A 24,980-nucleotide genomic window follows, 5' to 3' on the forward strand; every position below is an offset into this window, starting at 1 on the left:
AATAAAAAAAAAAAGACGGAGAGAGAGAAAGAGGTCAGTCATATCTTAACAGTCTTAGTTTAGAGTAGAAGTTAAACTGTCTGAAAGCCTATACTGTTTCCTATTTATTTCCATTTGAGTTGTCTTATACTGTTCAGCAGTTATTTCCAAAGTATGTAGTATACAAATTAGGTTTGATTATTTATCACCAGATAATTTGATTCTCAACTATAATGTGAGATAACTTGTATCAGTAGAAAACCCCGTAGTAAAATGTAAACTTTTTACTTTACATGGTGAACAAATCTGTGTTTTTATTCACTACGGAAGTTACAAGACAGTATGAGCCGTCAGACACAATCACTGAGATTTTTGCTGCCGATTACTCTTCTTAGTACGCCCTTCCTTTCCTTCCTTCCTTCCTTCCTTTTTCTTTCTGTCTGTCCCATCATCTTCATATCTATCCTGATCTGCCTCACCATAAGGCTTCTGAAAATATCCACCGTGAAATGCTGTTCATGTGTTTTTTATGTTTTTTTTTTTTTACCTTTACCTATATTAGAAAACTCCAGCATCCAATAACAACTGCATCCCAAAAGTAGAAACGAAAGAACCAGGACAGTAATCTGTGAGACAATCAGTGGGCTGATTCTGTTCCCCTCAATAGCAATTTGTAGACAAGTTTAATCATTTTATTTCTGAAATTCCAACAGAAATTCCCTGCTAAAGTGCCCACAAAGCTCTCTTATTTCTCATCAGTGGAGTAGCTTAATTAATGTTTCTTGATGAAAACACAGGTGACAGACTTGGTTGTCTTGTTTCTACCTTTTGGGAGAGAGCAATTCATGCTCACTGATGGTAATATTATCATCTAAGATCACAGCAATGTTCTTATCCATTTTTTAAACATATTAACTCATTATGCACACCATTGACTAGCTGCAGAAAACCTTACAATCTTTTCCTAAAAGTTCTTGTAACAGTTCCCTCAAATAATCTTGGCTGAGTGGCATTACAGTTTTTGTTTGCTGTGCTTATCTTTTTGCCAGTGGACCTTCTAACATCATGTCTTGCACACAGCGCTTACAGGGTATTTATTTTCCTTAACCTTCCTTAAACCCCCTGTAATCCCCATAGTCTCCTAAGATAGTGTGCAGTTAGTTAAAAATATACGTTTTCAAATGCACCAAGACTACACTAAAACAAAAACTGTGAGATCTTTTTAGCAGCTAGGCTAAATGCTCTTTATCTACCAGCAACACGATCTACTGTATCTGTATCAACAGAACAGACGCAGCAACACGAGACCACCTGTAAATTATAAAGCAGTTTGGTGTAAAAGCCCTGCTACAGAACCCCCCCCCCCTCCCCCTTGTAAAGCTTTAACAATGTTTTTATTGATGTTAATTTTAGGCTGAACTTTTGCTTTGTTTTGTCAGTTTTATACTGATAGTTTTTCAATGATGCGGTGGTGTGTGTGAGATCAGGACTTTCTTCTTCTACTGGCTGTGTGGTGCCAACATTTCCTACTGCTTCATGCTGCTCATTTACAGCAGCTGTTTTCTGATCAACAAAATCTCTCTCTCTCTCTTTTTGTTGCCCAGAATACACTGGAAAGTGTAGCCTGGTAACAGGCGTACCTACGGTGGCTCCGAGGGGACAGTAGCTGCAGTCACACATGAGTAATTACCCACTGGGAAAAAGAATTATAGGTTGACATTTAATGAAGAGCACCCCTAATCGCTGGGGGCATTTTTACCCCTCATTCTTAATTTCAAGGGCATTTTATGAGCTGTTAAGGGACAAGTTGCCCTAGACCTCCATACATTTCTCAAGGTCCGACTGGCATGTTCCCCTGGGAAAAGTGCAGTTCAAACGGAATTGTATCAGACTGTTGGCACATTTAATATTTGTATTTTTTTCTATTTGATTTGAAGAGGCAAAATTTAGTTGGAGTGGCCTATTCAGTCGTCCCAGACAGAAAGGGGTCACATGTGTAACATTTATTCCCGAATCTGACAAATTGCGTTCAAAAGACTTTACATGGGTAAAATATGACTGTATTGTTAATAACTCGCCCCTTTTTGTCTCGCTGTCTTGTTTTCCTTAACTGTTCTTGTTCCTCCTTTTCTTCTTCCTCCAAAGAAGAAACTCAACAGATAAGAAAACGGGCCGATCAACAATGTGCAGTTAATCCCTTTAATAATTTAAAGGGATGCGCCACCGTTTGTTGGTCTCCCCTAGCTGTAGATAGGTAGGCCAATGCATTTTTTGTGCATGCATTGTTTTAGTCCGGTGCAGCGCCGCCGCTAGTTAGCTTAGCATAGTGAATGGAATCCTATGTTGCCGGTTAGCATGTTGTGAGTAAAAGTGAGCCAACAAAAGACATAAAAACAACCTAATTACTTGCACTGAGACAAAAAATGCGTCGGCCCACCTATGTACAGCCAGGGTAGACCGTGATAAGCCCTATTTCAACAAACGGTGGCGTATCCCTTTGAGTTAACGCTTCATTAGAATCATCGACATTTTAAGAAAGAGAAGAAATGATCAAACCAAAGTTTGATCTGAAGCGCAAAATCATGTGAACCAGAACGTCTAACATTTATTTGACTTGAATAACTATGTTATTCCTAGAAAACTGTTGGATTGCTTTAACTGCCTCACCATGGGTTGTAATCACCCGTATGGGGGCTGTGGCTTTGATGCCAAGATTTACTGCCCAACCGTAAACAATGTGACGATATGATGAAGAGAAAAAAAAAGGATTGCACCAATAGTATTTTTCTTCTCCCCTGAACACTTAGTACTCATCTGATACATGTTATATAATAATACATAAGCCAATGTTGTGTACCAGAAATTGCTGTTGCCCAAAAACAGATAGTGGAAACACTGAATTACTAAAGAAGCTGTATTTGATGTGGATCGGTCACATATGGCCAGTACGCCATTCACCAAGTAAGGTCATTATCCAATGCGGTGGATTGGATCATATTTGATAATTTCCAGTTGATGGACATTAGAGTTAACCCACTAAATGCTGTTTTTGTTTTTTAGGTTGATACTGATATCGGGTAATCTGATGCCGATATATTGGCCAAGAGTAGGCCAATATATAGTGTTTTTTTTTTTTTTTTTTGATCGGAACGGATCCTTTAAAAAAAAAAGTACTTGTGAGTGTTCTCTGTTGGACAAAAGTGAAATGGAGAAACTGTTTTTAAATTAACTTCAACTTAGTTTGGCATTTCTGTACAACAATTTAATTTTACTCTTTGGCCGACAGCTGTATTCAAATACCTCTAAAAGTGCCATCACAGTCCTTTGGGAACACCGTTATCGTTAATGGGTCAAAGACGAATAAGGATTTAAAATTTGAAAATAAATGAAAGTGTCAAAAAACGCCAATTTAAGCACTTTCTATTTTTATTAAACATTAAATATGTTTTATTAGAGTTATCCAGAAAGACACATGATTTTTGGACAAAGTGCACCAATGACTGAAAAAGCAAAATCTCAACTTTTTTTAAGATAATTACTAAACTCTCTAGATGTTTTGGGGTCCTCCCAAATCTTCTTTATGATGTAATATCCTGTTACATGACTAGGCAAATGCATTGAGGGTAATGTATGCATTTGAATGTCTGTTACCGAGGAGGGACATTGGGGAAATCCAAAAGTTTTGACAAAAATATTTCTTGTGTAAAATAATAAATAAGCTCAGTATTGTTATTATATTTGTAGGTATAATTGCAAACATCCACACAATTATGCCCACGTAGAAAAATAATGCTTTTATTAATTCTTTTGACATTTTTCTCACAGATTACTTAGATTTTAAGTCTGGCCGTTACCCAGAATGGACAGTTTGGTACTTTGGAGCTCAATGGCTCTTAAAATTTTCATTTCTTGCAATAAATACTCATACGAGTGAGTAAAGAGGGGAGAGTAAAGCAATATAATGCACTGTTTTAAAATGTATATTTATTTTTTAACATTATGAATATGCTTTGGACACCAGAATTGACATGCCACGTCTTTGACCCACAGTTTCTATCCTATTTCTTATTATTTCTTGTATATTCTGTATGTGTGCTATGTGTCTTATATTAAGCTGTCGTAGCGCTGGAATTTCCCAATTTTGGGATCAATAAAGTCTATTGAATCTAATCTACAGCACAGTAAAAATAAGTGACTCATGTCGCTAGATGTCCATTGAACCATGTCGTGATCAATTCAAACATGCATCAGAGCATCGCCTCCAGCGATGAGGGAACACTGCATTGTCGGTTACTAAGCAACAGCCGTGGAGCATAAATGTGGAGCAAATATTGCAGCCAGGGAACCTGCAAGGGCCAAACTTTGTCCTTCACACAGTTTCTGTATAAGACAGGGGAGTCGCTGACAGCCGGACTGTCAGCCATATTATTTCAGCTTCTTATTCTCCACACACTCTTAAAATGGATGTGTTATTTTCAACGAGTGCGTGGGTGCTGGGATACTACACCTTGTGTTACTTTGAAGACAGCGTGCGTTAAAACAAGTGTTGATATGATCACATGTCGGCACAGCATGTGTTGTTTTTGTATGTGTTGTGTTAAAAAGAAATGCCATAATGGCTATCCTTAACTGAACTCTCAGATAATGCAGAAAACACTTGTGTGAGAGCAGCTGTTTAAAGACATGCGTGTGTGTCCGTGTGTGTGTGCGTGTGTGTGAGCGAGTGAGTGAATGTGTAGACCAGTGATCCAGCAGGTTGTCTGGGTGGGCTCTTTGTTTTGATTTCTTCTCTTCTTCTCTCCGTTCCAATGCTTCCCCCCTCTCCTATGCAGCAAGGACAAGTTTGGAAGGTTTGCAAAGTTTATCACCTTCCACTGATGAAACCCCACCCCCTTCACCTTTCCTCAACACCTTCCTCTTCCTCCTCCCCCCTCCTCCTTCCCCCTCCTCCTGGCTACCTGTACTGATCTGTTGGTCCTTTTCCTTTGTGCCTCACTCCTCTTCATGTTTGAATCTGTAATGCTGAGAGCAAGGGTGGGCTCCATTCACTGTCGGTTTGACCAGCCCTCAATGGAAATTCAGTGTGTTATTCATTTCTTATGATTCAGCACTCCCATGCACATTGTTTTCCATGCTTTAATTGAGAAGAGAGAGCTTTTTAACTTGTAGTTCAGATATGTTAGCTGCCCAGTTTACTAGTCTGCAAAGCAATAGCCAAAACTAGCTTTGACATACCTTTTTATTTTTTATTTTTTTGTGAATACCAGAAACGTAAAACAATTGCAAGTAGTTACGTTTTCACTTATGAATATGGCATTTAAATGTGCCAATGTGATCAACAGTACCTGACAAAATAGGTGCGTATATTTTAGATATATTTAGAGAGAGGATGCAGTGTGAATCAGCGCCTAGACATGGTAGTGATAATTCCATTTTCAATTTGATGATCAGCAATGGAATGGAAAATATGTATTAAAAATGTATATTTTGATGGATTTTTAGAAATGTTATACATTGATACTGATGTAGATTAAATATTGTTTATCTGAACAATATTTTCTGCAGTTTATTATTAGCCAACGACTAACCACCACTTAACCACTCCGATGACTAATTATAAAGAAAGTCTACTTCATAAATGAACTGAATTGGCATTTGATTTTGCACTTAAATTTCCATCAAGCTCTTCTTTTAAGCCTTAAAAGTTTTGTGTGTCTTGGTTTCCAAGTACAAATAATGCTGACAATTGCAATGAGTGAAAATGATTCTCTTGCCAGCCGGCAGTCCAGGCAGTCAGCCAGCTAGCTCTTAGTTGCAGTGGTTCTCTAGTGGTTCTGTTACTAATCACGTGAAACCATCCATTCTTTGGAGCTCTTTCTTTCTGCTTTTTGTAGCAGTTAATCACTCTTTGTGAAAATGAGAGCGCTCAAACTGGGATGCATGACAGACAAAAACTAATTCATCTCAGCGAGGATAATTGTATTTTGCGTGGCTTACAGAGACTCTGACGGATCACTAAAAAGGTGCCATGGGGTGTTGGAATATTTCATCCAGTAATTAGTGGCCATAATTAGTTTTCAGACGTAGGTTTCCCCGGGCCCAGTGCTATCTAGTCCAGGGTCCCCTGCCATATGTTTCAATGTGGGGACCCTTTGAGAAGCTCAGATGTTAATTGCCTCCCGGAGTGGAGAAACGACGGTGGAGGCGAGACTAAGGTCTGTTCGGGTATCCAGGCAACAGCTCCCTTACTCCTCCCTGACCACTACTGATTCTCAGCTTATTCCCATGCCCTGTCCCTTCATTCACTGCGCCCTTCCTTCCATCCATTCTTCCATCAGCTCCCCACCCAAAACCCAGCCCACTAGCTTATTGCACTAGCCACCACCAGCACTAATGGACAATGCCACGCCATGTAAATGACAGAAAATGATCAAATCTTCATGCTTTTGTTCTTTGATGCTAAGCAACTGTCCCTTTTTACTTCTGAAAGTAAAAGAATTATTAGTAGATTAGACTAGTTGAAGCTTAATCAACTGGTGAGACACTGCAATGGTGTGGTTATATCTACAAAAATAAACTAGGTCTCTAGAACATGCTAGTGTAATAGAAACAAGGTTTTGCATGTTTTAGCCCATTTTATTACAACTTATGTATAACTTACTGTACATTACTGCCAACCATTATCCGCAGACTAGGCATTTACATTGAATGTGTTGGTAATTGCCATTATCTCTTCGTCAAAGCCATGTCACTGTCGCCTGTAATGCAGTTCTGAGAGCAGACAGTGATGAAAACTATTCTTTTTTTTTTTTTTTTTTTTTTTTTTTTGCTTTCAAGTTATAGTCGGGATTTCTGATATCTAACATGGAAGAGTCAGCTGCCGTGCAGCATCACATCCACAAACCGTATAGTCAGGAAATCCCACCAGATGATTATTGGAACAATGTGATTTGGATAGTTTGATTATGGAAAGGTTGCTTTTGGTAGCTTACCTGTAAGTCTTGGATGTTGGGACTTCCTACAATCATTTGAACGCATCAACAAGTAAGTAAATAAATCAGTTAAATTTATATATGGTGCAAGCATCACAAATTAACAAAGAAGAGTGTAAGGTGCACAAATCCTCAGTGCAGGCCTGTCTGTAAAATAAGGATTTCAGACTCTAATTTAAAAAGTTTACATTGTTGAACAACCTTAATGTCTAAAGGAGAGCTGTCGCAGAGCCTTTGGACCACAACAGCAACAACAAGTTTTAAATTTGGGCTAAACATGGAAAACACTTGTCCAGTCCTTATAGTCAGCATACCAATGTTATGTAATAACCAAACAGTGTTTTTTTTTACTCTGCAGTTCCCCGGCGTGAGTCAAAGGGTAATTACATTTTAGTGGCCAATGTAGAGACTAGTCTGCTGTGTAGGGTGCAGCTAGTGGTGTGCTGTCATCAGAAGAATCTCTTGTTTTAGCAACACAACAGCAAGGCTTGTGCTTTTGCAATTGCATGGATTTAACAGTCACATCTTGATTCCTTGCTTCTCATTTTACAAATGTAAAAATTCAGTCTGCTCGACACCCACCGGCCAAAGAAAATCTGTTTAGGTGTGTGAGAAGTGAACGCACAATGACGGTGACTATGAACATTGTTGGAAATGTGGTCAGGTGTGAGAGAAGTGGGCGCAAGGAAACAAGCTGAGACTCTAGGTCCAGTCTGTGTCATTGATGGGTATTGAAATCATGTTGGTGTTGTATGTTTTTCTGTGTCAAACCCCCCCTAAGTGTTTTGTGTGAGACCCCGCAGTAGTGGCTGTGTTTAAGACCCAGCTCTATGAGAGCTCAGCCTGCTTGTTTCTAGTGTTTTAGCACGTAGCCTAGCTTCAGCTAAGGACCAAACAGACAAACTAAACTGGGTTTTGGCTAGGTAGCTAGCATGACACATATTGTGTAGTTGATTTTTGCTTGCAGGGTAGGCTACCAGTTGTCAGGATAGTTTTCACAGTGAATTAATCCTATTTTACACCTGCACCATTTTGCATCCCATGTTGAATTATAGCAGATGCAATGTGGCAGCAAGATGCTGATTACTGTTTTCCTCTTAAACTGGCAGTTAAACCAGCAACGTCCACAGTAGTGGCTCTCGTGTGATTATGTAGTAGTCCTAGCTAATCTGTAAATGTAAAGGGTGATGAAACTTTAAATCCTCAATGGCAGAGAGGCATTTTTTTTTTTTGCACTGATCTCTGGTTTCCAAGTCTGTTTCACGGACCACACCCATTGTCAACAGTGCGGTGTGTTGCACTTGGGACCACAACGTGAAAATATCAACTGCCACGTGTCAACAAAAGCAGATTGTTCAGCCCACTGTTGTCATTTACCTTCCGTGCTTGTGTGAACTAGCATGTGTTGCTGTTTTGTGGTTTTTATTTTGTACTGGCTGATGCTGGAAATGTTTCAGCGCCATGCAAACTGAAATCCAGGCTCGTGGTCGTGGTACTGTTTTCAAGCCTTGTCGGTTCATCAGCTGTGATGTGTTATCGCGGGTAGAAACATTACATTTATAGCATCGCGTTTTGTGTTGTCGATGTCATTTTGGTAACTTCATGTTACTTTTTAATGGCTTTTCTAATTGTGTGCTTCCACTTTGTAAACTTAAACCGCGAGGAACTGAATCGTCAGAACGGTCAGAAGGCACTGACCTCTTCTAGGATTGTTCCTCTGCGTTGACAGCCAACAAACTTTAGACATTCACTCCGTTTGTGGCACATGCATGGACCACATCTTCCTCACCATTCACTATAACACCACCCATAATGCATGAGCACTGTTGCTTCCTGCCAGCGTCAGTAAAGTCAGGCAGATACCCACTTAGATGAGTAGGTGACAATATAAATAATAAGAAAAAGGCATCTCTGCAGGTGTAGTGAAATAATTAAAATAGGGCTCTCTCTCTCTCTCTCTCTCTCTCTCTCTCTCTCTCTCTCTCTCTCTCTCTCTCTCTCTCTCTCTCTCTCTCTGACCACTTCTCTGTCTCTTGAGTCATTTCTCTGTGTGCCCCCTTCACTTAAGTTCCTTTCTTTTCCTCTTTTTCTTTTCTTCTTTTTTTCATTCAACCCCTTCTTCATTTTACCTGTCCATCACTCTGCCGTCATGCAGTGGTACTAACCAGTGATCGCTCAGAGACACTTCAGTTTGAAACGGAAACCCTCTCATTACCTGGGACTCTCTCAGTGGTTCTCATCCTCCCTGCGCTGTGGATGACATTTTGCCAAAGCATAACTTTTGATGGTTGGCAAAGCCGACGTCTCTGGATGATTAAGATTCTATTCAATTTAATTGTATTTATAGTATCAAATCATAACAAGAGTTATTTCAAGACACTTTAGAGATAGAATAAGTCTAGACCACACTCTATAATTTACAAAGACCCAATAATTACAGTAATTTTTCCCAAGAGCAAGCAGTTAGTGCGACGTCTCTGGATGATTAAGACAAATTCTTAGACGCTTGAACTGTTTTACTCCAGAATTGAGCTGGTTGTGTTAAGGGGCAGCAAATACAATATGTAGAAAGAGTAGATTTGTATTTAGAGCTGTGACAATTCCAAATTTTGCTTTACAATTAGTTACATCACCGTTATGTGACCCAGATAATGTAATAACACAAATACACAGCCTACAAAGTAAACAACGCCCCCTTTGTCATTTTTGTTGCTATGAATGCCTATAGGGTCAAGTGCCAACAACTATATACTATATGCCAAAAAAGATATAGTCCGACCATTAATCACTTATATAATTACAATTTGGCATATCTCAACAAAATCAACAATTACCAGTCATCCGCCTTAAGACCTTAGCTAATGGTAGCAGTTAATGTAAAAAATAAATAATTGACAATTATGTTATAATTGATACAGGCCTAATTGTATTTGAAATGAACGTGTTCGTATCAGGGCTCGGCTCTCTGATGTCTCTCCACAGCGCAGCAGTTGAGAACCACTGATCGATCCAGGCTCAGTCTGTTACAGCAGTCGAAGCTGGTTTATCCAAACATGAAAACCACAAACTTAATTCAGCCAAGTGGAAGTCTGCCCCGCTGATTGTTCAACGCTCCTTGTTGACGTGCGTCTATTGACGGCAAACTAGACTGCACAGGTCACTTGCAACTATCAAGTTTGTGTAAGTTTTTGTTTTCATGTTTTGGTCCGGAAAAAAACTTAATGTCAGTGGTGTCAATATTTCATCCACCTGATCCCCTTGTCACATCCTGGGCCGGGATAAACCAGTTTTCACTGTGAGCACTAAATGTTTCCCTGGCGATGACCACACATCTAACATGCCTGGCCACGAGGAAAGAAAAATGTTAGATTAATAGTAATGATATCTGTCATAAATGCTTAAATAAAGAGCCTAGGTGTTTCAGTAGCTGCTGTGTACTTACTACAGTTTTTGTTTTGTTTCTCCTCACCTCTTCCTCTCCTCTCCTTTCCAGGCATGTGGCGATCCCAAGGCTAAGCCCTCCTATCTTGTTGATAAGAACTTGGAGTCTGCGGTTAAATTTATTGTCAGGAAGTTCCCTGCTGTGGAAACACGGAATAATAACGTAAGTACTAACATATCTGCGGTGTGTTTTGTATGCTGTGAAGAGGAAGAGATGTCCGTTCACCTGTATGATCGATTTAGCTTCAGGTGTGTAACTGTACATTCTGTAAAGAATTAATTCATTCTGAAAATGTAAATCGGTTTTTCTTTTGACAAATTCAAGAAATGTAAATTAGCCGACTGTTTGATATCCCTGTCACGCTGTGTGTGTGTGTGTGTGTGTGTGTGTGTGTGTGTGTGTGTGTGTGTGTGTGTGTGTGTGTGTGTGTGTGTGTGTGTGTGTGTGTGTGTGTGTGTGTGTGTGTCTGTGTCGTGGGAACAAAACGAGTCGTTGCTCATCTAATGTTTCTTTTAGCTTTACGTGTTAGCTTAACATGTAGCTTCTGCTGGCCTATGTGTTTATGTCAAACTGTCATTTAGCAAACGGCTGTGTGTGTGTGTGAGAGAGAGTTTGTGTGTGCGAGAGTGTGTGTGAATGTTTGTGTGTCTAGCTAACTGCTTTATTCGGTATAACTGTGCAAAAATTGTCTCTTACGTTGTTTTCTGCTTTGTTTCTGTGTTCGTTTGTGTTTTGCATGCTAAACTTGGCTTATTCCGGACTTGTGCTTTTTGGTAAGTTTTTGTATCTAAGTTTCTGTAACTTTTATATTTTAGTTCACCTACCTAAGTTTTGTAAAAATGTACTTTTCTTTTTTTTTGGTACCTATTTTGTTAAAGCTTTTTTGAAGTGTGTTTTTGCATTGCTCTGCTTTCCCTCCTCTCTGCTGGCAGCATTTTTACTTTCTATCCTCCATCCACCGAGTGACTGTGAGGCTGGTTAACTACCTGGTTTGCCGACTGACTGCTAGTTGGTTAGAAGGCTTGATGACCGACTGGCTGGCTGTTGAAGTGACTGGCTGACTGCCTGCACTAAGGAGTGTTATGAAGCAGATATACTAATTTGTTATTAAAAATTAGGGAGAACTGACAGAAAACCCTCTAATTACCTAGCCTGACGTCGTGGTCTGATTCTGCTCCGTTGGGCTGTGATTATGGGGCGTGATTCAACCGAACTAGGAAAGGAAATGCCTCTGCTCTCAATTGGATAAACCTGCAACCAATCGGAGCAACGGATAGACCTACAACCAATCAGAACAACGGCGTATGTGACGTATTTTTTCGGTTTTCATTACGCCTCACATCTTCTTAGCGACCATCGGGGCCAGCTGATAAATTAAACTTTTGCCGAATCCCATAGGAAGGACGAAAAAAACATTTCCGATCAGCAAATGCCTTGATCGTGGGTTCTCTGTTCCTCTTTTAAAATGAATGCACTGTCGATATCTTCTATAACAGACGCGATGGCTGAATCTACACATCTCAAGTTCTACAATTTTTGTTGTAAACGATTTCAACCCAAGCGCTCTTTGTTGACGTGGTTGATTACGTTACGGTTGATCATCTGTCCATCATCGTATAAAGCCCGCCCTGGCAGTTTGATTGGTCCAAACAGCTCTGGTTCGAGCATAGTTGCTCCACAACGGATCAAGTCCAGAACCAACTTCCCGACTGCTACTAGTTACCTATCTAAAAATTACCTTAACATTTGTAGTTCCAAATGGTTTATTTGCTTGACTTTGGGTCAAGTAACGAAGGTTTTAACTCCTTGGTGCAGCAGCAGCGTCACATGTTCTTCACACTTCTCCATTTTATCTTGTGCAGTTTCACTGGTCACAGTTCCACTTCTGACCTGAAACACACAGCGCTGGGTCTGAGCTTAAACAAAACGTACATACAGTATGCTTCAGTCCTTTCTGTCATGTAAATGGAAACTGCTTCTTCCTAGCTAAAATAACATTGCTTTTTACACTTCTGTATATATTCCATCTTGTTTAAAAGATTGATGCGACAATCTTTTCAAGCTGAGTTTATTATCAAGTTTTGAACTTTCCCAGACAGCAGAACAAGCACAGAAGAAGGTTTTGTCTTCTGGTGCTTCGTTTTCCGTCTCACTTCTGTCTTTAAATCTCTGACTTCTAGAAAACGCAATCATAGATGGACCGTCTGGCTTTGCTTTGATAGTCCGATTTTTACTTTGGTCGAACATTTTTATTCTCTTGTGCGTTCTTTGCAGCCGGGACGTTGAACTTGAAACCCAAGCAACTTTTGAAAAAGTCTGTGCGCTCCTGACTTTTATTCTGTTTCCAAAAAATATATATAATTGAACAAAAGAGAAGAAATATATTTTAATGCAACATCACTGAATAATGTCACTGCATCAGTATGTCCCAACAAATATCCAAATGAAAGGAAATGTTCTGCCAAAGTAAAATTACTTCATATACATTTGCCTTTTTAAAACGGGGTCTTTTTCTCTTTGTATCTAGTTATCTGTGTGTGTCTCTCTCTGTTTGTATTAGTGCAAGAAAGGCTAGAGTTTGCCAGCTTCAATATCACTAAATTATTCAGCAACAGTATCTAATTTATATCAGTTTGCTGTTAATTTAGTCAAAATGAAGAGAAACTGTAATTAATTTGAACAACATGCGATAAACTGTATTGATCCCTGAAGGGAAACTCCATAATTGGATTTTTTTTTTCTTCAGTCTAAGAGATGGGTGAGAAAAACAGATATGCAGACAATTTTCACTCCAGTTTTCAAAAAGTGTAATGTGGAAGAGAATTATTTCCAAACAACCGACCTGAGCTTATTTGAGAAAAAAATCTTTGAGTCCGTAAATTTGATAACCTAACCTACTCATGTATTTGGATATTTAGTTAATAAATGTCAAAGAGAACAGCACGGCCAGTGGGCCGATTGTGAGAGTGAGTTGTCAGCTTAGCCTTAAAGCACAGAGAAACAACTTTTTAAGGTACATAAGATATAAAAAGCTATATATGAGAGATACAATTATTGATTGATTAATTGATAACAGCCACAAAGTAAACAGGTTTTACTTATATATATATATATATGTATGTATGTATGTATATATATATATATATATATATATATATATATATATATATATATATATATATATATATATATATATATATATATATATATATATATATGTATATATATATATGTATATGTATATATATATGTGTATATATATATATGTATGTATATATATGTATATGTATATATGTATATGTATATATATGTGTGTATGTATATATATGTATATATATGTATGTATATGTATGTATATATATATGTATGTATATATATGTATATATGTGTATATATATATGTATGTGTGTCATATGTACAGTATATGTAAATATATAACTTTTTGTGTCTGCTGCCATGTTTACAGCAACAGCTGGCTCAGCTGCAGAAGGAAAAGTCAGAGATTCTGAAGAACCTGGCTCTCTACTATTTTACCTTCGTAGATGTCATGGAATTCAAGGTAGGAAAACACACACACACACACACTTTTATATGGCGGCGATTCTAATGAAGGTATTCATATATTGACTCCTCTATCAACAGGACCATGTGTGTGAGCTGCTGAACACCATCGACGCCTGCCAGGTCTTCTTTGACATTGTAAGTCCAATAACCCAAACGCTCAGTGTGGCCACTTCATCATTTACTATCCGTGATAACTAATGCAGTCTAATACAACAACTCTGCCATAAATTCTACCTCTACAAAGATAATAACTAGATGAAAAGAATTATGCTTGCTTGGATTTTTCTCTATTATGTCACTCGACTGTTGTTCATTTTGCACGAAAGTTCTTAACTAAATAAGAAAATTCTCAGTACTTTTCATTTGTCAAGTCTTTAATTCACACAGAAGTATACAAACATAGGCCTTACCATGTGGTTATTTCATAAAGACCATTTATTAAATTACAAGAAAATATTCATCATGCTATATATCGTTATCGAGATACGAAATGACCTATATCTGAATAGAAGATTCGGGCCATATTGTTCATTAAGAAAAATTCTTCCTTCGTGTTTTTGTTTCGTGTCAGACGGTGAACTTTGACCTGACCAAGAACTACTTGGACCTGGTGGTGACTTACACTACTCTGATGACAATACTGTCCCGCATAGAGGAGAGGAAAGCCATCATAGGACTGTACAACTACGCCCACGAGATGACGCATGGAGCCAGGTGACTGAAACACACTCGTGTCGATGAGAGGACAGGCGAGGGCCGAGACGCTATGCTTTTGTCCCGATTCCATCCTTTCACGGTACATGGGTGCCGAGTCGATTTGTGTTGCGATTTTCCTTTATCGCGATTCTAGAAGTACCGCGATTCGATAGTATTGAGTATTGGGATTTTCTTTTCCTTCTTTTAACAAACGCAAAGGCTGAATAATCCACTTCTAGAGACAATATATAAGGAGACATTTCTAAAAACTGATTGTTTTCCAAGAAGAATGCACATCACAAGTCAGTCAGTCAGACATGTATTTCATTTGTTAAGAAGTACAGAATCAGTTTTATTGGCCAAGTATACATATACATACACAAGGAATTTGACTTGGGTAGGTGTTAAATGCCTTTTTATGGTTGTGCGTAGAATCGACGGCGTACCCCCGCAGACCGCGCTGCATCTACGCCAGACCCTACGCCGTAGCCTGACGTGCACCTCTCGAAAAATTTAACTACACGTCGCAGTGACGTGCGTCGCTCGGCTGTGGCTTGGTAGCGTTGCATTTCCCCCGACTCATTTCCTGGTTCTCCTTCTCCATAAACAACGTGAAATCAAGGAGAGGGTTAACTTCTCCTGCTACAGATCTCCCACCGTGGTCAGAAAGAACAGGGGAGACCCTTTGGTTCTCTCACTATGACTCTAGAGTCACTACTCGCTCGGAAGCTAATCGCCATCACTCTCTCACTTCTACCGCACGCACGCACACACACCCACACACACACACACACAGACACACGGCAGCTCGATGCACACACCATTGCACAAGTATAAACGCCAGGCCACTTACGTAGGCTACGGCTAAAGCTCTGCGTGGAGCCTGCACACGACCATCAAACAGCCTTAAGTCTCTATACATTCAACAAATAGACATGTAGTAATAAACATAGAGAAATGGTAATGTACACACATACTGTACAATAGAGACAATATACATATAGGCACATATCAACATAATATACAAAAATACAAATAAAACATAATATCGAGACCAGTACACATGGAGTGGGATGTAAGGTGCAAACATGGATTTTCTGCATTTTCTGCTTTCGCTCTGTTTTGCTGGAAACGGATATGATGTAGTACCGCATATACAGAAAATATTTAGGTGAATCGTTGGTAAAACAAAAATGATCCAATTTAAAAATCTTCACAAAAAAATCCCAATACTATGGTCTGCATAGTAACTGTGGTACTATGTGTTTCGTAGTGACCGGGAGTACCCCAGGCTGGGCCAGATGATCGTGGATTACGAGAACCCTCTGAAGAAGTTGATGGAGGAGTTTGTTCCACATGGAAAGGTCGGTTATCTGTGTCCATATTCAGGGTGTGCCTTTTTCTTCTGTAAGCACAGACTTTCTTCTTAAAAGTAGTTAAAGTTTACAGCATGATTTTCAATGTGTACAGTGGATGTAGTCCTGCTCTGTAACCGGGAGCTGAAAGAGACTGGGGGAAAAAAAACTGATGCAATACAGTAATACATGCTCGTCAACTAGATTACCAGAAAGCTCACTGTACACTAATAGTTACCATCATTTGGTTTAGTTGTCATCTGTAAGACTGAAGAAAAAAAAATTGTTTGATTCTTTCCCTCCTGTCTCTCCTCCTGTTTCTCCCTCCTCGTCCTGTCTCGTCTTTCCTCTCCTCCAGTCCCTGTCAGATGCTTTGATCAGTCTTCAGATGGTCTATCCCAGGAGGAATCTGTCTGCCGACCAGTGGAGGAACGCCCAGCTGCTCTCTCTCATCTCTGCTCCCTCCACCATGCTCAACCCTGCCCAGTCAGACACTGTTAGTATGACGACGACTGCGCTGAAATTGCCTAACTTATAGCTGCGATCCAAGGGGAAATATTTTAGATTAAATGTCTAGAAATCGCTTGTTTCAATATTTAGTAATTATTAAAGTGCTCATATTATGCTTTTTGGCTTTTCCACCTTTCCTTTTTTGTGTTATATATCTTTTTTTGTGCACGTTATAGGTTTACAAAGTGAAAAAGCCCAAAGTCCACCCCCAAAGGGACTTACCATCTCCAACAGAAAACACTGTTCACAAACTGCTCCAAACAGCTCTATACAAACGTGTAACACACGTTATAATGCTCGCCTAGCTGCTAGCGTGGCACGCCCTCATACTCTGCTTCTGACTGGCTAGTAGTCCTTACCTAGCTACTGCGCATGTGCGACTCCCAACAATGATGGAACAGAAGTGAGATGTCTCACTCTGTAGCTAAAACAGAGAGCTCAACACACAGGGTGAAAAGAGGAGCTGCAGCAATGTGCAGTACAACAAAAATATGGTGTTTTCTGAAAATTAAACCACATAAACCTATTCTGGTACAACCTCTAAATACAATTATGAACCTGAAAATTAGCATAATATGACCACTTTAATGAATAATTACAAAACTAAAAAGGCAACATGTGGTGATCGCTTGACCCTGACCTTTACTGAGGCATTTAATCCACTCACCTGTGTGTTTAACTGGAAAAGTCAACTGTGAAATCCTGATCCTCTGTCTGTCACTCACCGCTCGTCTGTCTTTAGATGCCATGTGAATACCTGTCACTGGACGCAATGGAGAAGTGGATTGTTTGTAAGTATTGTAGAAAGTGTTTGTGTCGGGTCTCGTTCATTTAAAATGGCTCCTTTCGTTCAATGTTTATTTTGGCTTCTAAATTGTACTAAATGGTTTATTCCTGGCTGTTCTCCCTCTAGTCGGCTTCATCCTGTGTCACGCGGTGCTGAACAGCGACGCAGCAGCGCTGTCTTTGTGGAAGCTGGCTCTGCAGAGCTCCACCTGCCTCTGTCTGTTCCGAGACGAAGTCTTCCACATCCACAAGGCTGCAGAGGATCTGTTTGTGAACATCAGAGGGTAAGACAATCTACATGCGAGGATACACATGGGTGGTATTTGGGTATTTTACACATGGGCGGTTTTTATTTTTGTTAAAGGTCCAGTGTGTAACGTGTTTAGTTGTTCATTATCAAAATCTGTGTTGCCCGTTCACAAACTTGTCCTTTTTCATGAATATTTACCACCGCCATCAATTCAAAGTATTCCTATTGGCTTGAAATTTAACATTTGCGTTCACATGAACTGGGGTAGACGCTCCATATTCATGCGCCATCTTGAAATACGTTAACCGGTAATCGACATACAGGACATACTGCTCTTTCTTTCGCGTTTTTGCTGTCGCATGATAAACACTCAGGTGCTGCTAATGGGTATAGTAGCTTCCCGGCCCCGGCAAGTTTGAAGAAGGAAACGTGGAGGACCACACGTATTCAAAATCCAAATTTCAGGAACAGGACTCTTCTTCTTCGCCCAAAAAAAAAAAAAGATATTGAAAAGAGCAAGAAACCATCAGTAAAAAGCGTAAAGGCTACTGTAGCTGTAATACGTACTTTGAGGTGCGTGGTGCGAGAGAGTTGATTGCGATATATGATCTCAACGCTAGATGGGAGAAATTCCCACACATTGGACCTTTTAAAGCCATTTCTTTTACACAACAATTTCAGTTTTCTGTAGCTTACAACTTCTGAAATGCCTCCTCTCTTCTTGTGTGTTTCCCAGCTACAACAAACGCATCAATGACATCAGAGAGTGCAAGGAACAGGCCCTGTCTCATGCGTAAGTACATCATGGTTTTATTAATCCCTTCTTTGCATCCCAAATGGGATTTTCATCCACTCTTTCTTTTTTGTTCCTCACAAAACACAAAAAGCATATCGCCTTTTATAATTGATTTCACTCCCCACAGTCTCTGGTTTATTGATTTATATCCCTGTTTGTTCTCCTGCTTCCCATCATTTCAGCTCTGCTTCCAGTCTCTCTCTCTCTCTCTCTCTCTCTCTCTCTCTCTCTCTCTCTCTCTCTCTCTCTCTCTCTCTCTCTGGGAATCTCAAACAGATGCATCACCTTCTGCCTCGCTTTATCCCTCATTCAGTCCCCCCCTGTTTTGTCCTCCCCTCTTTGCCATCTCTGCTTTTATCCTCATTACTTATTCCGTCTTCCCCTTTTATCTTCATTCTCATTCTTCTGCCGTCACTTGTCATCTGCTTACTTTTAGCCCTCTTGCAGGATTGTCCTGAAAATGTCAAAATACCATTTAATCATGATGTGTGGGTGTGGGTGTGTGTTGATGCTCTGCTCTGACTTCTCCATCTGCTCTGTCTCTCTGCAGAGGCTCGATGCACAGAGAGAGACGCAAGTTTCTCCGATCAGCTCTGAAGGAGTTGGCCACTGTTTTAGCCGATCAGCCCGGACTACTAGGTCCCAAGGTAACACAAAATACCACCTTAAATGGTCAAATAACACCTTAAATAACCCTAGATTCTGTTTAGAGGAATTGGATGAGCAGCACTAAATGACCAACCTGGATAGCTAATAGCTAAGGTAGTAGCACATAAAATAAAAATACCACCTTAAAAAGCTCAGTTAGTTAGTTTACTGACTTAAATATCACAATACAAATATATGAAATTACTTTACAAGAGGTCAGCTCTAAAGACGATTACAATGTCCTAATGTAATGTATAAAACACAAAAATACACTAAAATGCTTCTAGTTCCTTAGTTCAGCTGCCAAGTATCACTGAGATAATATAATCATGTGTAATACATTCATTTCATTTTCCTTCATTCAACCAGATAAAAGTCTTGAGATTGAGATTTACATTTATTTTTCAAGAGGGACCAGGCCAAAAGGACAGAATAAAAAAGTGTTACATAATAAATGCAAACAACATAAACCGATTTAAGACACACTACAAACGACTATACACAATATCCAGTTACATACCACCTTAAAACATAAAGGTTTCAACTTAAATGTCTCTTTATTATAACTCAGATCCTTTGTGGAATATTGGAAACTAATGTAATGTACAGTTCCTTCTTAAAACACTGCAATACCACCTTAAATAATGCTGGGTAAACTTCTCAGCTTATCAGCACAGACAGATTTTACCACCTTAAAAAGCCCTGTATGTTCCCCTGGCCAGATGGAGACCTTCATCAATGTAGCACAGCTTATTTGCTAAGCTAGACTGACTGTAAACATTTAGCATATTTGGTTCAGAGACTGTAATTTATCTTTACATTTCCCTTGTGTGTTTCTCTCTACTTTCCCTTCATATTTCTCCATGTCTGCCTCTTTTGGTTTCCGCTAGGCGTTGTTTGTGTTCATGGCGTTGTCGTTTGCCCGGGACGAGATCATCTGGCTCCTTCGACACGCAGACAACATCCAGAAGAAAAGCACAGATGACTTCATAGACAAGTAGGCAAACATACGCACCTGTTCACACCTACAGTAACACAATCATTGCACTACTTGTTGTCTGTTTGGCTGATTGGGTTGCTTTAGTCCTAAATCTGACGTCTGTGTGTTTTACAGACACATAGCGGAGTTGATCTTCTACATGGAGGAACTCCGAGCTCACGTCAGGAAGTACGGTCCTGTGATGCAGCGGTACTACGTCCAGTACCTGTCTGGCTTTGATGCTGTGGTGCTGAATGAACTGGTGCAGGTATGAACACATGTGCACACTCTGAATGCACACACAGCTCTGAAAATGTACACACACACACACCTTTACTCTTACACAAAATCTAAACACAGGACAGAATGCAGAAAGTTTTCTACAATACAACTTTACTGCCCACCATGTTAAAATCTATGATATTACACATCCAAACATTAAAAACATATCCAACTTTAGGAAAATTCTCATCGTTGCAAAATACAATTAATTATAGCTTTCATGTCAAAATTGAAGTTTTGTAAACCTTACAGTTAAAACGGACTCTCAAGAGCTATTGTAATTTTCTATCTTTTTCAGTGATGTGCAGAATGTGGTCTTGTTTCCCATTGATGGTTGAAATCTACGTAGATAAATGGTCACATTTTGGGCCTCAGTTGAAAGCTGAATTCAACACTGGCTTTTAGAAGAGACATTTTTCCACACTTTCTAACCCACTTCTATCCTATCTTCATCTGATAGAACCTGTCAGTGTGTCCAGAGGATGAGTCTATAATCATGTCTTCATTTGTCAACACTATGACCTCTCTCAGTGTCAAACAAGGTGAACCATTACTACTTCAAAGCTTATAGGGGGGGGTGGGTGGGGGGGATAACAGATCTCAAGTCAGGAACCAAAGTGTTAATGATAACTTTTGTGATTTGGAGGGAATTGTTGTGCTTCTGTGTTCCAGTGGAGGATGGAGAGGTGTTTGACTTCCGGGGCATGCGACTGGACTGGTTCAGACTGCAGGTGTGCACACAATTCTAGTGCTTTTAATTCTTTAAAAACATTTATCCTGTGCTCTGTGATACGTTGTTCCAGGGAAATGTCTCTGTACTTTCCACTTACATGTTTCAAATTAATATTTTTGTGTTTTGTGGAATGGGGTGTAAATGGAAAGAAAAATACCTCAATAATAAGACTACTTTTTCCCCCCTCTCTGTAGGCCTACACCAGTGTCTCTAAAGCCAGTCTTGGTATAGCCGATCACAAGGAGCTTGGTAAAATGATGAACACCATCATCTTCCACACAAAGATGGTGGACTCTCTGGTGGAGATGCTGGTGGAGACGTCAGACCTGTCCATTTTCTGGTAAGACACACACACACAAATTTAAATATATTTGACTTGTGTGAGGTATGTGTTTATCCCTCGTTTTATATATCTCGTCGTGTGTGTGCGTGTGCGTGTAGCTTCTACAGCCGTGCGTTTGAAAAGATGTTCCAGCAGTGCCTGGAGCTTCCCTCCCAGAGCCGACACTCCATCTGCTTCCCTCTGCTCTGCACACACTTCATGTCCTGTACACATGAGCTTTGTCCTGAGGAGGTAAATATCCACACGGATGGATGGATGGATGGATGGATGGATACGCTCTCTTACACTCACATTCATCCAGATGAGAAACATTTGACTTTGCTTGTGTGTTTTTACTTTTCTGCCTCCACAGCGTCACCACATAGGGGATCGAAGCCTGTCGTTGTGTAACATGTTTCTGGATGAGATGGCCAAACAGGCCCGAAACCTAATCACTGACATCTGCACTGAACAATGTACACTCAGCGACCAGGTAGTCACACACACACACGCGAGCACACACAAAGGCAACCAATTTAAAGGAATAGTTTGACATTTTGGGGAATACACTTATTACCTTTCTTGGTGAGAGTTAGATTAGAAGATTGATACATATCTGTACAGCATATATTCAATTCAATTTTATTTATAGTATCAAATCATAACAGAGTTATCTCGAGACACTTTACAAATAAAGTAGGTCTAGACCACACTCTATAATTTACAAAACCCCAACAATTACAGTAATTCCCTCAAGAGCAAGCATTAGCAGTGGCTATTGCGACAGTGGCAAGGAAAAACTCCCTTTTAGGAAGAAACCTCGGCAGACCCAGATTCTTGGTAGGCGGTGTCTGACGGGGCCGGTTGGGGGTGTGATGGCGATAATAGTCGCATTAAAGATAGTGGAACAGTGACTTTGAAGGTAGTCGTTGTAGTTCATGTCACAGCAGGACGTTGCGGGATGAAACATGGCGCTGCCGAGCACGGGTGGGTGCAGCAGACGCGGCCGGGCGTTTGAAGGGAAGAAACATAAGGACTCCGGGGAGTAAACTCCCCAGAGCTAGGTTAGTAACAAGCAGTTCTGGGACAGGATGCATACAAAAGGAAACAAATGAAAACATTGATGAGAGGCTGTACTGGCCTGCCTCCCTCTACTCACACTATATTATTGATTATATGATCGTATATAAGCCTGCAGCTGGTTAGCTTAGCTTATTACAGACTGGAAAAGGGAGGTAACCGCCTGGAATCGTCCCATGGTTCAGAAATCAACCTTACAGCCTCTCTAAAGTTCATTCATTAATTTAATAAATTTGTTTTCGCCGTTTTTGACGCCTTTTTTTCACACTTTGTTTTTGCTTTATCCAACGTTTTAAATTGTTAGATTTTTCTTCTACACATTTTCAGCGCTTATTTCTACGTCCCATATTTTCTGATATAAAACAAAAATTGAAAACGGGTCAATGTGACCCAAAGTCAACACAAGGGTTAATCCGTACAAAGAAACATTTTTAAGAACAACGGTTTTGTGCAGCTATTACATGTGCAGATTTTTGAGAGATAATCCAAAAGTGATGTCTGTTTGGCCAATAACGAGTCACATTTGGAAGCTGGTGCTATATAAATGTAGAAACAATTTTTACAATAGAACCAATGCACTGATAAAGTCCTAAAAGTGTTCTTATGCTAACAAACTTTCTAATATCACAAGATGTGGAAGAGCAACAAGACACAACTGGCCATGTGCGTAATATATTACATGCTGTCACGTTAATGTTGTGAGTCCTTTGTTGATGCGCATCGTTAAAAGCTTCTTAAGTCGATCTCTATCAGTGCTTGTTTCACTTTTGAAAAGCTTTTGAAAAGCTACTCTTCTAAGAACGTCAGCCAGGCTGTGAATAATCGGCCTTTCTCCATCTGTCTTTCCTTTCCTCAATCTCATGTTTTATCCTTTTCTCTCTTTTTCTTTGCTCTCCCCACCGTCTGTCTACTCTTCTCCTACTTTTTCCAGCTGCTTCCTAAGCACTGTGCCAAAACCATCAGCCAGGCCGTGAACAAGAAGAGCAAGAAGGCGACGGGGAAGAAGGGCGAGCCGGAGAGAGAGAAACCAGGGGTGGAGAGCATGAGGAAGAACAGACTACTGGTCACCAAGTTAGTTGAATACGCAGACTCCGTTTCCCTGCCCCTCTTTCTCTTTATCTCCTTCCCTTACTGTTCTTTGTGTCTCTTTAATCTTTTATTAATGTTAATTGCTATTGACTGTAGTCATTTATTAATAATAGATGAATAGCCTTGTTTTCTATTGTTGGTTTGACTGAATTCACTTAACACAATTAAACATCCATCTTTGTTCAAGCAGCCATGATGATGATGATTATAATAATAATAATAATTTAATTTATACTTTATTAATCCCACAAGGGGAAATTACAATGTTTTCACTCTGTTGTTGTTACACACATTACACACAAGCCTGAATTACACACACATGCTCAGTACCTCTACATGCACTAATGGAGAGATGTCAGAGTGAGGAAGCTGCCCCAGTAGTGATATTTAGCTGTTTATCCTCATATTAGGGCTGCACAATATGAAAGAAATATGCCATATGCGATAACGTTGTTCAATATCACGATAATGATATTGTTTGCAATAAATAAACATATCAAAGTGAACTCCGTTCTGCATTTCTGATGTTTGAATTCTGCTAAAAGACAACACATTGCTTTTTGAATTTAAAACAAATGAAAGGAAATGATTTCCAACATTCTTTTATTGAACAAATTCAACATTGAATTGAACACAAAAGGCAGCGCTAAAAAAAGAATGACAGTTACTGTAAATTTTAAAGAGCAGGGTTTTCTCCCGATATTTTCTGTCGACTAACACAAAAAATCTTTTGAGGTTATGTCGCAGCCTTTCAAGATATGGTTATTGAGCGGTGAAGATTAAAAAACGAAATATTGTGCAGCCCTACCTCGATTTCCGAACTAATGAACTCGAACTAGTGGAGGTTTTTACATCGCCGCTTACTTATACTGCCTCCATTTGTAGTATTTTTCTTATGTTATACTTTTTGTTTGTCTCTTCTGTATTCTGTTGCTGTAAACACAGACTAGTAAAAGTTTCATCATATCTTATTGACTTATTATCTCATTTTGACCTTGTTGTTTACTCTCTCTCTCTCTCTCTCTACCCCCCAGTCTGGATAAACTCCACACAGCGTTATCTGAACTCTGCTTCTCCATCAACTACGTTCCCAACCTGGCGGTCTGGGAGCACACGTTCACACCAAGAGAGTACCTCACCTCGCACCTGGAGATCCGATTTACCAAGTAAGCATTAACACATGCAGATTAATAAAGCTCTTTTTTTTAATGTTTTTATTGATTTTCACAGGAAATGTTACTATAAACATAAGGGCTTATTTCTTTTACATTTTTTTTATATATATATATATATATATATATATATATATATATATATATATATATATATATAAGGGCTGTCAAAATTAACGCGTTAATTTTTGCGTTAATTTTTTAATATTTAACTCGTTAAAAAAAATTAAAGAAATTAACGCAGCTGTGTTTGTTTACTTCATGTGGCGACTGAGAAACGTAATACGCCTCCATAACAGCAGGCG

At 39.5% G+C, this 24,980-nt stretch overlaps 1 protein-coding gene across 4 annotated transcripts in view; it reads left to right on the forward strand.

Moving 5' to 3' along the window:
* The window catches only part of nckap1 (NCK-associated protein 1), a 42,544-nt gene that overhangs the window by 5,456 nt on the left and 12,108 nt on the right, over positions 1-24,980 (forward strand). For 2 of the 4 annotated variants that reach the window (XM_028602893.1, XM_028602894.1), the window contains 19 exons: positions 10,465-10,575; positions 13,880-13,972; positions 14,056-14,112; positions 14,549-14,691; positions 15,947-16,037; positions 16,387-16,524; positions 17,281-17,329; positions 17,452-17,608; positions 18,311-18,367; positions 18,921-19,017; positions 19,909-20,015; positions 20,133-20,265; positions 20,740-20,821; positions 20,952-21,010; positions 21,207-21,352; positions 21,454-21,586; positions 21,708-21,827; positions 23,346-23,485; positions 24,538-24,669. In XM_028602893.1, coding sequence (XP_028458694.1) covers positions 10,465-10,575; positions 13,880-13,972; positions 14,056-14,112; positions 14,549-14,691; positions 15,947-16,037; positions 16,387-16,524; positions 17,281-17,329; positions 17,452-17,608; positions 18,311-18,367; positions 18,921-19,017; positions 19,909-20,015; positions 20,133-20,265; positions 20,740-20,821; positions 20,952-21,010; positions 21,207-21,352; positions 21,454-21,586; positions 21,708-21,827; positions 23,346-23,485; positions 24,538-24,669 — 2,045 coding nt within the window. Of the gene's footprint in view, positions 1-4,786; positions 4,830-10,464; positions 10,576-13,879; positions 13,973-14,055; positions 14,113-14,548; positions 14,692-15,946; positions 16,038-16,386; positions 16,525-17,280; positions 17,330-17,451; positions 17,609-18,310; positions 18,368-18,920; positions 19,018-19,908; positions 20,016-20,132; positions 20,266-20,739; positions 20,822-20,951; positions 21,011-21,206; positions 21,353-21,453; positions 21,587-21,707; positions 21,828-23,345; positions 23,486-24,537; positions 24,670-24,980 lie in introns of those variants that run through there. The other 2 variants (XM_028602897.1, XM_028602896.1) reach the window with 2 other exon arrangements.

The sequence above is a fragment of the Perca flavescens genome, chromosome 17, assembly GCF_004354835.1.
Source record: "Perca flavescens isolate YP-PL-M2 chromosome 17, PFLA_1.0, whole genome shotgun sequence".
Taxonomy (NCBI): Eukaryota; Metazoa; Chordata; class Actinopteri; order Perciformes; family Percidae; genus Perca; species Perca flavescens.